The 15857-nt window shown below is 34.8% G+C and overlaps 1 protein-coding gene and 1 long non-coding RNA gene across 2 annotated transcripts; one reads left to right on the top strand and one right to left on the bottom strand.

Annotated features, from left to right (window-relative positions):
- The first annotated feature begins 1806 nt into the window (after positions 1-1806).
- On the top strand, positions 1807-14691 carry LOC135835214 (multidrug resistance-associated protein 1-like). The gene is made up of 31 exons (XM_065349381.1): positions 1807-1938; positions 2091-2526; positions 2739-2915; positions 3277-3393; positions 3474-3611; positions 3705-3830; positions 3904-4097; positions 5858-6109; positions 6187-6361; positions 6433-6601; positions 7591-7742; positions 7830-7967; positions 8077-8223; positions 8306-8387; positions 8469-8665; positions 8754-8930; positions 9780-9947; positions 10032-10209; positions 10284-10392; positions 10466-10568; positions 10643-10865; positions 10945-11165; positions 11238-11327; positions 11411-11501; positions 11581-11689; positions 11769-11895; positions 12893-13141; positions 13229-13387; positions 13574-13740; positions 13813-14007; positions 14096-14691. The coding sequence occupies exons 2-31, from the start codon at positions 2497-2499 to the stop codon at positions 14205-14207; spliced, it is 4572 nt and encodes a 1523-aa protein (XP_065205453.1). The 5' UTR covers positions 1807-1938; positions 2091-2496; the 3' UTR covers positions 14208-14691.
- On the bottom strand, positions 11648-13349 carry LOC135835225 (uncharacterized). The gene is made up of 3 exons (XR_010556839.1): positions 13210-13349; positions 12876-13102; positions 11648-11785 (listed from the first exon to the last, which is right to left on the bottom strand). It is a non-coding gene; the product is annotated as an uncharacterized LOC135835225 (long non-coding RNA).
- Positions 14692-15857: the final 1166 nt, after the last annotated feature.

The following is a 15857-nucleotide window of genomic DNA, read 5'->3' on the forward strand; positions in this document are numbered from 1 at the left end:
TGAGCATGCAAAAATTCATCATCTGTCAGAATTTAAAGAGCTAAAGTGCCTTTTTCGATTTTTGGTGAATTTTCAAAAATCAAATTTTGGCCAAAAATGTAATAAAAAATCAAAATTTTACCGAATTAACCTAGAAAGCTGAAATTTGGAATATACCCTATTTTCGACCTGCCAAATCGATTGGAAACTATTTTAAACCGTTTTGAGTAGTTCTGGAGCCTCCAGCAGATTTTTTAGACTTGAAATTACCACAAAATTTCATCAAATGGAGTTGGAAAGCCGAAATTAATTCTGCAAACTGATTTCAATAAGCTATGAAGTCGACTGCAGGTGAATTTCAAGTCGTTTTGGAGCCTCCAGCGATTTTTTGAAAATTACTGGATCCTTCAGTAGATTTTTGAAACTCAAAATTCCCACAAAATCTCATCAAATGGAGTTGGAAAGCCGAAATTTATTCTGCAAACTAATTTCAAGTCGTTTTGGAGCCTCCAGCGATTTTTTGAAAATTACTGGAGCCTCCAGTAGATTTATGAAATTTATTTCATCAAATGGGGTTAGCAAGCTCAAATTCACTCTGAAAACTAATTTCAATAAAATTATGAAGTCGACTGCATGGTGGTTTCAAGTGGTTTTGAAGCTTCCAGCAACTTCTTGAAAATTTCTATTCTCCTGAAAATGCCATGAAACCTTTCAAAAAGTCACTGCAGGCTCCAAAATTACTTGAACCCACCTGAAGTCGTCTTCAGAGGGTGTTAAAATTGGAGTGTATAGTTCATTTCAGCTTTCCATCTCTATTTTGATGAAATTTTGGGGAAATTTCTAATTTAAAAAATTTACTGGAGGCTCCAGTAATTTTCAAAAAATTGCTGGAGTCTCTAAAACAACTTGAAATTTACCTGCAGTCGACTTCACAGCATATTGAAATCAGTTTGCAGAATTAATTTCGGCTTTCCAACTCCATTTGATGAAATTTTGTGAGTTTCGGAAATCCGCTGGAGGCTCCAGAACTGCTCAAAACGGTTTGAAACAGTTTCCAATCGATTTGGCACGTCGAAAATAGGATATATCCCAAATTTCAGCTTTCTAGGTTAATTCGGTAAAATTTTGATTTTTTCTTACATTTTAATCGAAAAAGGCACTTTAGCACTTGAAATTTTGACAGGTGATGAATTTTTGCCTGCTCTTTCGATCTATGTTTGAAAATCAGAATGGCCGCCATTTTGTAAGTAGGGCCACTTTTTTTTTGAGGACAAGGGCTAGAAATGTTCCTTAGAACTCCCCCTTTAAGAAAAAAGTTGTCTCGGAGGATCGGCAGGGGGATGCAAGTGATCCTTATGCAGGCCCACCGACTAATTGCTTCTTCTAGCTCCTTCAATTCTCAAGATCGACAATTTCTTCGAAGAAACATTTTTTGCTATTGAGATTTTAATGTGAAGGAAAAATGAGGTTAAGGTTAACCAAAATCTAAAAGTTTTATCGTCCTTTTATGATTATTTTTTACTTTACGACAATTTTCTGCTAGCTTTCGTCGAATTTTTGAAAAAAGATAAATTTTTTATTTGACCCGACATTTACAGGTTGAAAATGTACACCGGTGCATTTGTGTAAATTCATTTTTATCTACTTCCGTCGATCCAATTTCTCCTCAAGATTGTAATTTTTACATTGAATGTAAGAAACAGCGTTATTAATGCGGCTTTGTTGCTTCGAACATACCTAGTTGTTAATGGTTAATGAAGTCCTTAAATTTGACAATTTGGAAGTAATGTAGGAGATATGACACTTCGTGAAGAACTGTTATCTTTAGGCTGTCATTTAGACCCTAGTGGGGCTATCACAATGTGTTTTGTTTTTTCAAGTTTTATTATTTCACTTTACTCACATGTTCAGTGTTTCGCCGAGGCGATGATGGATGAATTTTGTGGTTCTTGTTTTTGGGTAAGCGGATCTTTTTTTGTTTTGTTTATTTAGTTAGGCCTACCTTATTATAGGTATCAGAAAAACGTGTGATTATGCATAGAATGGAAAATCTGATTCGAGATATTTTAGTGAATTTACCAAGCATGAAGCCTTACGATGATTTTTTTTAGGATTCGGAAACTGTTTGGGACACGAATGATCCCGATTTGTCGTTATGTTTTGAGAAAACGGTTCTCGTGTGGGTTCCATGTGCTTTTCTATATGGATATGTCTTCCTTTTGAAGTATACCTACTTCGCCGGTCAAAATCATTCGATATACCTTTCAATGTGTATAATGTCCTGAAATTAGTAAGTGTTATTCTAATCGTTTTAGATTTTATGTAATTTAAATTAATTATTATGTAGGTAATGTCGCAATTGGAAGCAATCTCTTATCTGGGAGACAGAACATCACCGCAGTCAGAAGATTACGTTTGTTAGTACCTAGGTATAAGTTTATCTAGCATAAGTACAGTGTAAATCATATCTGCTGATAATTACGAGTAACTTGAAATGTTAATTATTTCACCGGTGCCATGGATGAATTTTGTGGTTCTCCTTTTTGGGTGAGTGGACGAATAATTCATTTCAATAGATATTTTTGAAAACCAGGTCACAACTTTTGAATAAATTCGTCGTTGAACTTTGGTGAAAATCTACATATTTCACCGGTAAAAGACGATAAATAATTGCTAGTTGTATTTGGTATTCTTCTGTAATTAATTTGGTGTTGAAAAAGTGATACTGAAACGCCCAACATGTGTTTGAATTGTTTTAGGACGAGAAGACCATCTGGGATACAGATGATCCTGATTTCACGATATGCTTTGAGAAAACTGTTCTAGTCTGGATTCCATGTGTATTTCTTTGGATATTTCTACCTTTGGAAATATACTTTCTTCGTCGTTCGTCGGCGTTCGATATTCCTTGGAATTTCTACAATGTATCGAAATTGGTAATAATTTGTTATAATTGATCATTTCATTGAGAATTAAATGTACTTAGGCCTATAGTACGTGAAGTATATTATGGTTCCATTATGGATAAGTACTATTTTATCAACGACTTCATTAATTAATAGGCGATTTTACGAGGTACGAGGGTTATCAATGTATTAACCTCGAGGTGCAAGAGCATGTGGTTTTATGGAGTACCTATATAAATGATTAAAAATAATGTAATATTACCTATATAATAATCTGTACTGGAGCAAACAGATGGCTCTAAAGTACTTGTGTAATTGTGTATATTATATTTTTGTGTACGTAATTTGTTCATTGTTGATTAAATTTCATCCTTGAATTCTTTTTTTGCAGATTGTAATATCCATTTTGGCAACCCTTGCACTTACCGATATCGCGAATTACGTGTTCAATGATTATTCATATCTGCCGGTGAATTTTTACTCGCCTTTGATTAGGTTTACTACTTGTGTGAGTAATTTATTTATCATATGAATAATTATTATGAGTAATATATTGTTATTGATGATAAATTATACATATTTTTTTAGGTGTTGTTTTTTGGAGTAACCTACGCTAATATAAAATGTGGTATAAGATCGTCAGCTGTGCTATTCGTGTTCTCACTGCTGCTGCTGATATGCGGGACTCCTCAATATCGAACAGAATTCCGGTTAAGATGTGGGACGGTGTGTGGCATTGACTATATTTTTTACCGAAAGATGTTCAGAATAGCGGATAATAAGCGGATTATGAATTTAAATATGAATTTTTTTTTGTAGGACAACGCTCGGGATTCGATAGAATTCGGTACTTATATGCTTTATTACCCAGCTTTGGTGATGATTTTCGTATTGAACTGCTTTGCCGATTCACGTCCACGAATTTTAAGGCATCCTCTTGATGAAGTTAGTGAGATTTTCATGTTCGATGCATTGAAAAATGATTTTCGTAACAATTTTGTACATATTTTTTGTACAGAATGCGTGTCCGGAAAATGGATCTTCAGTTTTGTCTCAGTTGCTATTCGCTTGGTTTGATCCTTTGACTTGGAAAGGGTACAAAAAACCATTGGAAAATGAAGATTTGTGGAGTATTAATTACACCTTATCGTCGGCCAGTGTCGTACGAAAATTCGAAAAGCATTGGAACGAAATTGTGGAACGAGCTAAAAAGTAATTTTTATATTTCTACTGGAAATCGCTCATGGGTCATTATAATCTCAAAATAAGACAAATTGAAATTCGAGAAGTTTTGGCATTTTCTGATATATTTTGGGGAATTACAATTTTTTTGAAATAATAAGAAATATGGACGTACCAATGATTTTGATAATGATAAAAAAAATTTAAAAATTGTGTTTTCATCGGAATTTTGCTCTGCCTGAGTGCAGATTTTTCCACAATTTACAAGGGAACGAGGGAACCTCTTGAGGTGTCCGCCTCCGATTTGAACGGGACCGCAATTTTTTGAAAGAGCATGGTCTAAAACCCCCAAAACCAAATTTTTAGCTGCCCAACTTCATTATCTCGATATTTGGCGAACGTTTGAAAATTCAAAATTGACAGTTTTTGGTGATTTATACTTTTTTCAAAAAAGTACGTAATCAGTAAAAATGATCAAAATAAATCCTAAAACTGATATTAATTCCCCAAATCCGAATTTCTCCATTTCCAGCCATTTTGGAGCCTCCAGCGCGATTTTTCAATTTCTCCAGAATTTTTAATTTGCTCCAGAAGGCGTACATAATTATGAACTTGGGCAGCTAAAAATCGAGTTGTGTGTTATGCTCGACCTGTTTAACGAATCTATCCACATTTTAGCCAATTCTGGAGGGACACCTCAAGAGTGGTTTTTGTCCAGCTTTTTTCAAAATAAAAATATCAAAAAATCAAAAATTTCTCGTTTGTGAGGAAATTTTTGAAATTTGCGTGAATCGCAGTATTTTGTTGCGAACTAACCCCACGAGGGCGAATTTCGCCATTTCCAACCATTCTGGAGGCTCCAGCGCGATTTTTCAATTTCTCCAGAATTTTTAATTTGCTCCAGAAGGCGTACATATGAACTTGGGCAGATAAAAATCGAGTTGTGTGTTATGCTCGACCTGTTTAACGAATCTATCCACATTTTAGTCAATTCTGGAGGGGACACCTCAAGAGTGGTTTTTGTCCAGCTTTTTTTCAAAATAAAAATATCCAAAAATCAAAAATTTCTCGTTTGTGAGAAAATTTTTGAAATTTGCGCAAATCGATGTATTTTGTCATTAATTAACCCTACGAAAGCGAATTTCGCCATTTTCGGCCTTTCTGGGACCTCCTTTTAATTTTTGGATATTTTTATTATGAAAAAAGCTGGTCAAAAAACCACTCTTGAGGTGTCCGCTCCAGAATCGGCTGAAATGTGGATAAATTCGTTAAACAGGTCGAGTATAACACACAAACCGATTTTCAGCTGCCCAACTTCATATTAACGTCTTCTGAAGCAAATTAAAAATTCTGGAGAAATTGAAAAATCGCGCTGGAGGCTCCAGAATGGCTGGAAATGGCAAAATTCGGATTTGGGAAATTAATATCATTTTTAGGATTTATTTTGATAATGTTTACTGATCATGTACGTACTTTTTTGAAAAAAGTATAAATCACCAAAGACAGTCAATTTTGAATTTTCAAACGTTCGACAAATATCGAAATATGAAGTTGGGCAGCTGAAAATTTGGTTTTGTGGGGTTTAGACCATGCTCTTTCAAAAAATCGCGGTCCCGTTCAAATCGGAGGCGGACACCTCAATGGGTTCCCTTGTTACAACCGGAAGGGGGGGGGCATAGTTCACGTATGAGATTTAAGGCCAACTAAATAACTTGAAAGAGATCGTTCTTATTTTTTTGTGTTATTAATTAATCAATTCGGTCATTTTTGTTGGTTGAAATGTTTTTCAGAACTTCCAACGTGAGAATCAAAGGTGTTTCTGAAAACGGCGCATTATTAAGAAATGGAGGAGAAAGCGTGAGTACATCTGAAAATGCTGAATTAATAAAAAACGCCGTAGATGGTGTCGAAAACGATGGAAGCACGACCCAAGTATCAATTTTACCAGCCCTATATCGAACTTTCGGTACTACTTTCATAGTTGGGACAACGTTGAAAGTGTTTCTAGATATGTTGCCTTTTGTCAGTCCTCAAATTTTAAGGTAAGAGGTAAAATTAAGTTGATATAAGGTGGCTCGAATTTTTTCAAAAAAGTTAATCTGATTTTGTATTTCAACAGTTTATTGATCGATTTTATTGATGGCAACGAACAGATGTGGAAAGGATACGTGTACGCTACAGCATTATTTTTCGTTGCTTTTCTTCAATCTCTACTGACAGCGCAATATCTGCATAGAATGTACATGGTCGGACTTCAAATACGAACGAGTTTAATTTCAATTATTTATAAAAAAGTATGTTCATGATCCAGAATTGTCGATGTCAAATAGGCCAATTTACGACATCTATAATTATCGTGTTTCAGGCATTACGTATATCGAATGGTGCTCGAAAAGATTTCACAATGGGAGAAACAGTGAACTTGATGTCAGTAGATGCTGAACGATTTGTTGACCTGATGGCGTACACGTATTTGTTGTTTTCAACTCCTGTTCAAATTGTGCTGGCGTTATATTTCTTATGGCAAATTCTTGGTAACTAATTTAGAGTCATTACTTAGAACTGTTATCAAACTATACTGAATATAACTTATGCTTCACAGATGGTTCAAAAATTTCTAATATTCATACTGGTTATGTTTACTCAATTAATGACAAAGTTCTCAGTTTCAAAATTCACAACTGTGCCTCAATTTTTACTGCTGAACTCACTGCCATAAAACATTGCCTAATATATATAATTTCCATTAAATCAGAAAATAAAAAATTCTTAATCCAAAGCGACTCACTAAGTTCACTGCTATCCATTCAAAACATTTTTTCTGACCATCCCATAGTCCAAGACATACATAAGTCCCTTTTTAACCTCCAATATTATGATTACTCAATTAGCTTCATGTATGTTCCCAGCCACATAGGTATCACTGGAAACGAAACTGTTGATAGATTAGCAAAAACAGCCGCTACCCCCTCCCCTCTTACCACTCTCTCTCCTGATGACATTAAATCTCTAATCACTCACAACACATTTACTAACTGGCAGAACTTTTGGTCTCAACAAACTTCAAACAAACTCTTCCAACATAAAAAAACAACTCTCCCCTGGAAAAATCTAGGCCACCTGAACAGAAAAGAAGAAATTCTGATTACTAGACTAAGAATAGGCCACACAAAAATTACTCATAACCACTTATACCAAAAAAAACCAAAACCCTCATGCCAATTTTGCAGAAACGAACCCATATCCATCCAACACATACTTTTCAACTGTCCCCAACTAAAACAAAACAGACTTACACTACAGATAAAAGAAAACCCACCTACTATCCCTGACGAACCCTCAGAAATACAAAAATTCATCTCCCTAGTAGAAAACATCGGCCTCACAAACCAAATCTAGCCCCCCCCCTTACGGGTGTAATAATCTTGTAATTATAAACACCCCCCCAAAAAAAAAAAAAAAAAATTCAATTTAATTCAGATTGAATTGTGGTTATTTTTTTTCAAAAACATTTTTTTTTCAGGTGCCAGTATATTTGCTGGTTTTGGTGTCATTATGGTTTCGATTCTAATCAATTGGTTTATCGCCGACAGATTGAAAACTTTGCAGTTGGCGCAAATGAAAAATAAAGACAATCGAGTTAAATTAATGAATGAAATATTGTCCGGATTTAAAGTTAATATTTTTCTGTTTTTTCTTTCTCTCTCTCTAAAAAAAGTCTTTTTGTGTGTTTTTCAACGTATTATTTGGTCTTTATTTTAGGTGTTGAAATTGTACGCTTGGGAATCCAGTTTTGAAAAGCACGTGTTATCTGTTCGAAATGAAGAAACACGAATATCTTTGCAACAAGCATATTGGGAAGGTTTTATGTCATTTATTTGGGCTTTCACTACGTTTTTGGTAATTTTACTCAATTTTCATAATTAATGAAGTTGACAAAAATCTTTCAAAAGTTGACAAAAAGTACGAATTTTTATTGTTGTTGTTGTTGTTGTTTTTTTTTTTGCAGATTTCATTAGTTACTTTCGCTGTGTTTGTATTATCGGACGAGAAACACATATTTGATGCAAAAGTAGCTTTCGTATCGTTATCGCTATTCAATGTTTTAAGATTACCCTTGTTGATATTTCCAATGATGGTTACGTTTTCAGTACAGGTAATTATAGTTACAACGAGATGGTTTGTTTATCAATTTTCAATTCATTTTGGTAATTTAAATGAAAATGTATAATTTTTAGGGTGGCACTTCGCTGAAAAGAATAAATAAATTTTTAAATTCAGAAGATTTGAGTTTCGGCGATGTTACTCATGAGAATCGAGGTGATTTTCAAAATGCCCAATTTATAAATTTAATTACTGGAAAATTATACGAGTATGTAATTGTTTTCTGTCATTTTTCAGCTGAAGCATTGGTCATTGAAAACGCATCGTTTGCATGGGAAGGGCAGAACGGGTCGCCTATTTTGCATAATATAAATTTAAAAGTCGATTCTGGAGCTTTAGTAGCAGTCGTTGGACCGGTTGGTGCTGGAAAAAGCTCATTGATCTCTGCATTTTCGGGCGAAATGTACAAATTATCCGGCATTGTGAATACACGAGTAAGAAGAACCTTTCCGTCTTATTCAAAAGTCCATGTGTAGGTAAATAGTTATTTTTAATTTTTGAAATTGAATTTTGCCCCCTTAGGGTACCGTAGCGTATGTACCTCAACAAGCATGGATTCAGAATGCTACCTTAAGAGATAATATCACTCTAGGAGAAAATATTAATCAAGTTTTTTATGACCGGATATTAGAAGCTTGTGCTTTAAAACCAGATCTTGAAATATTGCCCGGAGGTGATTTAACAGAAATTGGTGAAAAGGTTATTGTCGTGTTATTTTTATAGTCGGGGGCCCCGCATAAGGATCACCTGCACCCCCTGCCGATCCTCCGGGGCAATTTTTTTCTTAAAGGGGGAGTCCTACGGAACATTTCTACGGCTTTCCATCTCCGTTTTATGAAATTTTGGAGAAGTTTCAAGTTTAAAAAATCTACTGGAGGCTCCAGTAATTTTTAAACAGTCACTGGAGGCTCCAAAACGACTTGAAATCCGCCTACAGTTGACTTCGTAGCGTATTGAAATTAGTTTGCGAAGTAAATTTCGGCTTTCTATCCCCGTTTGATGAAATTTGTGGAAATTTCGAGTTTCAAAAATCTGCTGTAGGCTTCAGAACTGCTAAAAACGGGTTGAAACAGTTTCCAATCGATTTGGCATATCGAAAATAGGGTATATCCCAAATTTCAGCTTTCTTGGTCAATTTGGTAAAATTTTGGTTTTTTCCCCTCATTTTTGGCCTAAATTTGATTTTCAAAAATTCACCAAAAATGGAAAAAGGCACTCTGGTACTTGAAATTTTGACAGGTGATAAATTTTTGCCTGATCTTTCAATCTACGTTTGTACGGTTCAAAAAATTTCGTGCAAGTCCTATTTTGGAACGCAAAATCTGCGATTTCGGCTGACCTGTCAATCAAAATGGCCGCCATTTTGTAAGTAGGGTCACTTCTTTTGAGGACAAGGGCCAGAAATGTTCTTTAGGACTCCCCTTTTAAGAAAAAAGTTGCCCCGGAGGATCGGCAGGGGGGTGCAGGTGATCCTTATGCGGGCCCCCCGGTCATTAGATAAATTTGTTTTTAGATATTTTCGAAACTGATTTTCATTTTCTTATTCAGGGAATAAATTTGAGCGGTGGTCAAAAACAAAGAATTAGTTTGGCCAGAGCAGTGTATTTTGGAGCCGAAGTGTATTTTCTAGATGATCCGTTGAGTGCTGTAGACTCGCACGTTGGTAAACATATATTCGACCGCGTGATTGGTCCTAGTGGATTACTGAAAGATAAGGTCTCGTGTTAGAATACATTGTGTACTTCTTGGTCGATTTATTTTCATTTACAATGACGCAACTTTTGCTCATTTTGTTTACAGACTCGTGTCTTAGTAACTCACAGCGTAACTTATTTATCTCAAGTTGATTTCATCGTTGTTATAAAAGATGGTTCTGTTTCCGAATCAGGAACATTCGAAGAACTACTCGATAACAAAGGAGATTTCTCCGAATTTTTGGAATCGTATTTAAGAGAAGTTGATGAACCTGACGAAGAAGGTAAGTTCCTTCAAAGAAAATTGAAAAAAATGATTTCGAGATTACTGGATAACTTTTTTTTCTCAATTTTACAGAGTTAAATAAGTTGAAAGCTATTTTGGGAGAAGAAAAAGTTGCCAATGAACGACTCGTGAGACAAAAATCAAAAAATAGTGAAAGCGAATCAGGTGGACCACTTAATAGGTAAATATCTACGATTAGGTACCTATCAAACGTTATATTCATGAGTGTTTAGATGACTATTTTTTATTTATAGACAAAAATCAACCACTCATGAAACTGAGAATTCGCTCAGAAAAGATAAAGATGACGTTATTGGAGATAAATTAATCGAAGTGGAACGTGCCGAAACGGGAAATGTTAGTAAAATGAAGAACTTTAATATCGATTGCTTTAATTTGTTCAATATTTTGAAGATGTATGCAAATTTCAGGTTAAATGGCAAGTCTACGTGTATTATCTGCGGTCAGTGGGATTTTTCTTGTCGTTTGTTATCATATTCCTGAACTTCTGGATCCATACATTGTCCTTAGCTTCGAATGTATGGCTGTCTGAATGGTCCAGCGATTTGAACGCTACTAATCCCAACGGTACTCAGGTTTCTGATAAAAGAGATCTATATCTTTCAGTTTATGCTATATTAGGAATAAGTCAAGGTACGAAATGGAGATGATCAGTGTAGAGTAAATTCTGTCTTGAAACATTCTAGTATACTAATGATAAAATTACGTACAGGTACCGTAGAATTTATAGCCTATATTATTATTCGTCTGGCTTGCTGGAAAAGTGCTAGACTTTTACATAACCTCATGTTGAAGAATGTTTTCCGTTTGCCACTTTCGTTCATGGATGTGACGCCTGCTGGACGTATTCTATCCAGATTTTCGAAAGATATCGACGTTCTGGATAACAAGCTTCCGAATCAAATTAATAATTTTATTTACTCGTTAGGAGATGTATGTATTGATGATTTTTCAAATTAACTTGTGAAACTTTGCAGAAAATTAATGTCGATTTTTTTTTAATAGGTGATTTTCACTCTTTTAATCATTAGTTACACTACTCCAACTTTCGCTTTCTTCGTTTTTCCCATTAGCGTTGTTTATTACATTGTTCAAGTAAGCCGTACTTTAATAATTAATTTAAAAATTTATTTGTGTGGCCAGATTTTCTGATACATGTGTTTTTTTTATGTATCTAGCGATTTTATGTTACCACCTCAAGACAACTTAAACGACTGGAATCGATATCACGGTCTCCGATTTATTCACATTTTGTTGAAACCGTTTCTGGTATAATTCGAATTCATTTAAAATACTAATAACGCTTAATTTTTGAAAAATGATGAAAATTACCTCGACATTTTTTCAGGTGCACAATCAGTTCGAGCTTACGGTCTGTCGGAAAAATTCATCAAACAATCAGAAGCGAAAGTGGACTCTAATTTGAGAAGTTATTATCTGAATCTTGTTTCCAATAGGTAAATTACAAATTGAAATTATTAAACTTATTCTATTGGATTAAATTTGACGAATTTCTGCTATTTTGAACTCTTTTAGGTGGCTTGCGGTGCGCACTGAAACAATTGGAAACGTCATTATTTTTTTTGCTGCTTTGTTCGCTGTTTTAGAAAGAGATAATTTAAGTGCTGGAATGGTCGGTTTATCTGTCAGTTACGCTTTGCAAGTGAGTAAGAATAGTGAAAAAGTTGGTTGGATAATTCGATTGAATTGTTAGTAGATAACTCTTATTTATCATTGAAGAAAAAATTCAGTATTGTAAGGTGTGGCTCGGTCCTCTCGAGGAAGGTATTTTAACGAACAGATAAATTTTTTGATCAAAGACTAAGAAATCATAAAACATTCAAAAATACAACATCCATCAAACCCAACCGTGCCTTTTTTTTTTAATAATGTGGCAATCCATCTTACACTAAGTTGGATTGAGCTTTGGAATTGGTGTTTGAAGGAGCAGAATCGAGAGGTCCGTTTGAAAAACCATCAATGTCAAAAGCATCAAATCGTAGTGGAAAGCCAAAGTTAACAAACACCAATCAAATTTGATGGTAAAAATTTGATTTTGGGACTGCAGATTGTTCATCAAATTTGGTCAACGAAAAAAAAATACTTTCATTATTGATTTTCTCATCACGTTTTCTTCTGAAAACAGTAATAATTTTTTTTTTGTAAATTTTTTACATTGGTGGTTTCTTGAGCAAACTCCCTCAATTGAACTTCTTATTCGTTGCAGCCGAAACCATAGAAACATTTTCTTTCTAAAATCCATTTTTCTGTCTGATTGAATTTTTTTTTTTTTTTTTTGAAAGAAAAGGTAATTTAGCTGATAGGTACGGAAACATGCGGAATTGGCATTTCTAAAATTTTGATTCAACTGCTTAAAACGGTCGAAACTCGAAAGATGCTCAATAAGCTCAAATTTATTTTTGACCCTTACAGAGCATTTTGAAATTTCTGAAGAAAATTGAACTCACTGGAGTCTTCAGAATAGCTGCAAATGTTCATTTCAGGATTTAAGTGTCACATAAAAATTATTTTCTGTTTTTCCAAGTCGAGAGGAAAGCATTGAAAATGTGCTGCTGCCTTTCTCCCCCCCCCCCCCGATGACCCGATAAATTGACCTTTAAAATTTGGATTTGAAATACTCACGTTCGCATTTCACACAGATCACCCAGATTTTGAACTGGTTCGTCCTCGTTACTTCGGAAGCAGAAACTAACATCGTTTCTGTTGAAAGGGTCAAAGAATACAGCGAAACTCCCCAAGAAGCCGCTTGGAAAATACTTAACGAACCGGTGCCTCAAAATTGGCCATCCAAAGGTGATATAGCATTTCAAGATTTTCAAGTTCGGTATCGAAATGGTCTGGATCTGGTTCTGAAAGGGATCTCATTCTTTATAAACGGTGGCGAAAAAGTAATATCTCGTAGAATGTTTTCGTAAACCTACCTAAATGAAGTAACCGAGTATATTTTTTTAATTACCTAATTATTTTTTTACTAGGTGGGTATTGTTGGTCGAACTGGTGCTGGAAAGTCATCTTTAACTTTGAGTTTATTCAGAATAATCGAATCTGCCGGTGGAAAAATTCTGATCGATGGTGTGGATATTGCTGCATTAGGATTGTATACCCTTCGTTCGAAATTAACCATAATACCTCAGGTACTGAAGTTACGAGCAGTAATAGAAAATTTTATGCATAAGTGCTCATTAGTCATTAGAATGCCACCACGCTTATCATTTTTTTCTTTTGATTTATTTCTCACGTGGTTTTTAAATTGAAAAGAAAAAACACGAACTTGTGCGATAAAATCATGGCTAACGAACCATATCTATTTTTTATTCCAGGACCCAGTTCTATTTTGCGGATCGTTAAGGATGAATTTAGATCCTGGAGAAGAATATTCCGATGAAAAAATTTGGCACGCTTTAGAATTAGCTCATCTCAAATCACATATTTCCAGTTCAGATGTTGGACTCCAGTTCGAAGTTACCGAAGGGGGTGAAAATTTCAGGTAAATTGTCAAAGGAGTGTTTACAATTAATTTGGAAATATATGTATTTTCTTAATCGGAAATAAATTACAGCGTTGGTCAAAGGCAGCTGATCTGTTTGGCTAGAGCTCTTCTGCGTAAAACAAAAGTATTGATTTTGGATGAAGCCACTGCAGCTATCGATTTAGAAACCGATGATTTAATTCAGAGCACAATTCGTAGCGAATTTGCGGACTGTACTGTTTTAACGATAGCTCATCGATTGAATACCATTATGGATTACGATAAGTAAGGGCTGATTGAATAACACTGCAAATTAACTGTTAGTTTTTGAGACTGATACGATGAATAACTTTTTTTTTTTGGTACTTTGCAGAATCATAGTTCTAGATAAAGGATATTTAGTCGAGTACGACTCTCCGAAAGTTTTACTCGATTCTAAGAGTTCAGTATTTTATGGAATGGCTGTGGATGCTGGTTTGGTGTAAGAATTTTCTACCTATTGTGTTCCAATTGTTACGTAACCACGATGTCTGATGCGGTTTTGGGTTTGGATTTGGACATCACACATCACACTTTTCAACGTATAAAATATTTTAGTCATGCCATTTTATTCATGTGATAGTATTTTTATTTGAATGGCTGTTGTTGTTGTTTTTAGTGAAGAATTTTAAAACGAGTTTGTATGTTTTATTTACTTCGCGAATTTTAACGACCCCCGCCTCCTTCTCATTCTATTCCTCAGTTTTCGGTTAGAAGTAGAGTTTTGACTTTGAATATTTGTAAATAGAAAATTTGAGATTTTTCAATATGAATTGAACTATTCTCTTCTTCCCCCCTCCTTTCATTCTTTATCTTTGGCAAAATCTGAATGTAACCTCATGCTTGTACATGATTATTTTATTTTTATTATTTTAGCTCTCGTTTGTAGGAGGAAGTTTAAATAAAAATAAAATGAAGAAGAAACTGATACTTCTAATTCTGTTTGTTGTAACAAGCTCATTGTGAAAATTGATGGGGCAGAATTTTGAAAATAATCAGAAATAAAGTTTTCAGTACAAGAAATTGAAAAAGCTATGCACGTATTTGAAAATATAGTGATACTCAACTTTTGCGGGGGGCCTGCATAAGGATCACTTGCACCCCCCTGCCGATCATCCGGGACAACTTTTTTCTTAAAGGAGAAGTCCCAAGGAATATTTCTAGCCCTTGTCCTAAAAAAAAGCGGCTCTACTTACAAAGTGGCGGCCATTTTGATGGACAGGTCAGCCGAAATCGCAGATTTTGCGTTCCAACATAGAACTTGCACGAAATTTTTTAAACCGTACAAAGTAGATCGAATGAGCATGCAAAAATTCATCATCTGTCAGAATTTAAAGAGCTAAAGTGCCTTTTTCGATTTTTGGTGAATTTTCAAAAATCAAATTTTGGCCAAAAATGTAAGAAAAAATCAAAATTTTACCGAATTAACCTACAAAGCTGAAATTTGGGATGTACCCCATTTTCGACCTGCCAAATCGATTGGAAACTATTTCAACCCGTTTTGAGTAGTTCTGGAGCCTCCAGCAGATTTTTTAGACTTGAAATTCCCACAAAATTTCATCAAATGGAGTTGGAAAGCCGAAATTAATTCTGCAAACTGATTTCAATAAGCTATGAAGTCGACTGCAGGTGAATTTCAAGTCGTTTTGGAGCCTCCAGTGATTTTTTGAAAATTACTGGAGCCTCCAGTAGATTTTTGAAACTCAAAATTCCCACAAAATCTCATCAAATGGAGTTGGAAAGCCGAAATTTATTCTGCAAACTAATTTCAAGTCGTTTTGGAGCCTCCAGCGATTTTTTGAAAATTACTGGAGCCTCCAGTACATTTTTGAAACTTATTTTATCAAATGGGGATAGCAAGCCCAAATTTACTCTGAAAACTAATTTCAATACAATTATGAAGTCGGCTGCATGGTGGTTTCAAGTGGTTTTGAAGCTTCCAGCAACTTCTTGAAAATTTCTATTCTCCTGAAAACGCCATGAAACCTTTCAAAAAGTCACTGGAGGCTCCAAAATTACTTGAACCCACCTGAAGTCGTCTTCAGAGGGTGTTAAAATTGGAGTGTATAGTTCATTTCAGCTTTCCATCTCCATTT

This window comes from Planococcus citri, chromosome 2 (assembly GCF_950023065.1).
Source record: "Planococcus citri chromosome 2, ihPlaCitr1.1, whole genome shotgun sequence".
In the NCBI taxonomy this organism is placed as follows: domain Eukaryota; kingdom Metazoa; phylum Arthropoda; class Insecta; order Hemiptera; family Pseudococcidae; genus Planococcus; species Planococcus citri.

Bases quoted from the DNA above. Each gene is read 5' to 3' on its own strand.
- LOC135835214 (XM_065349381.1), top strand. From the start codon at position 2,497: ATGGATGAATTTTGTGGTTCTCCTTTTTGG. The intron at 8,666-8,753 runs GTAAGAAGAACC...TTGCCCCCTTAG, and splicing joins CCGGCATTGTGAATACACGA to GGTACCGTAGCGTATGTACC. The intron at 14,008-14,095 runs GTAAGGGCTGAT...GGTACTTTGCAG, and splicing joins ACCATTATGGATTACGATAA to AATCATAGTTCTAGATAAAG.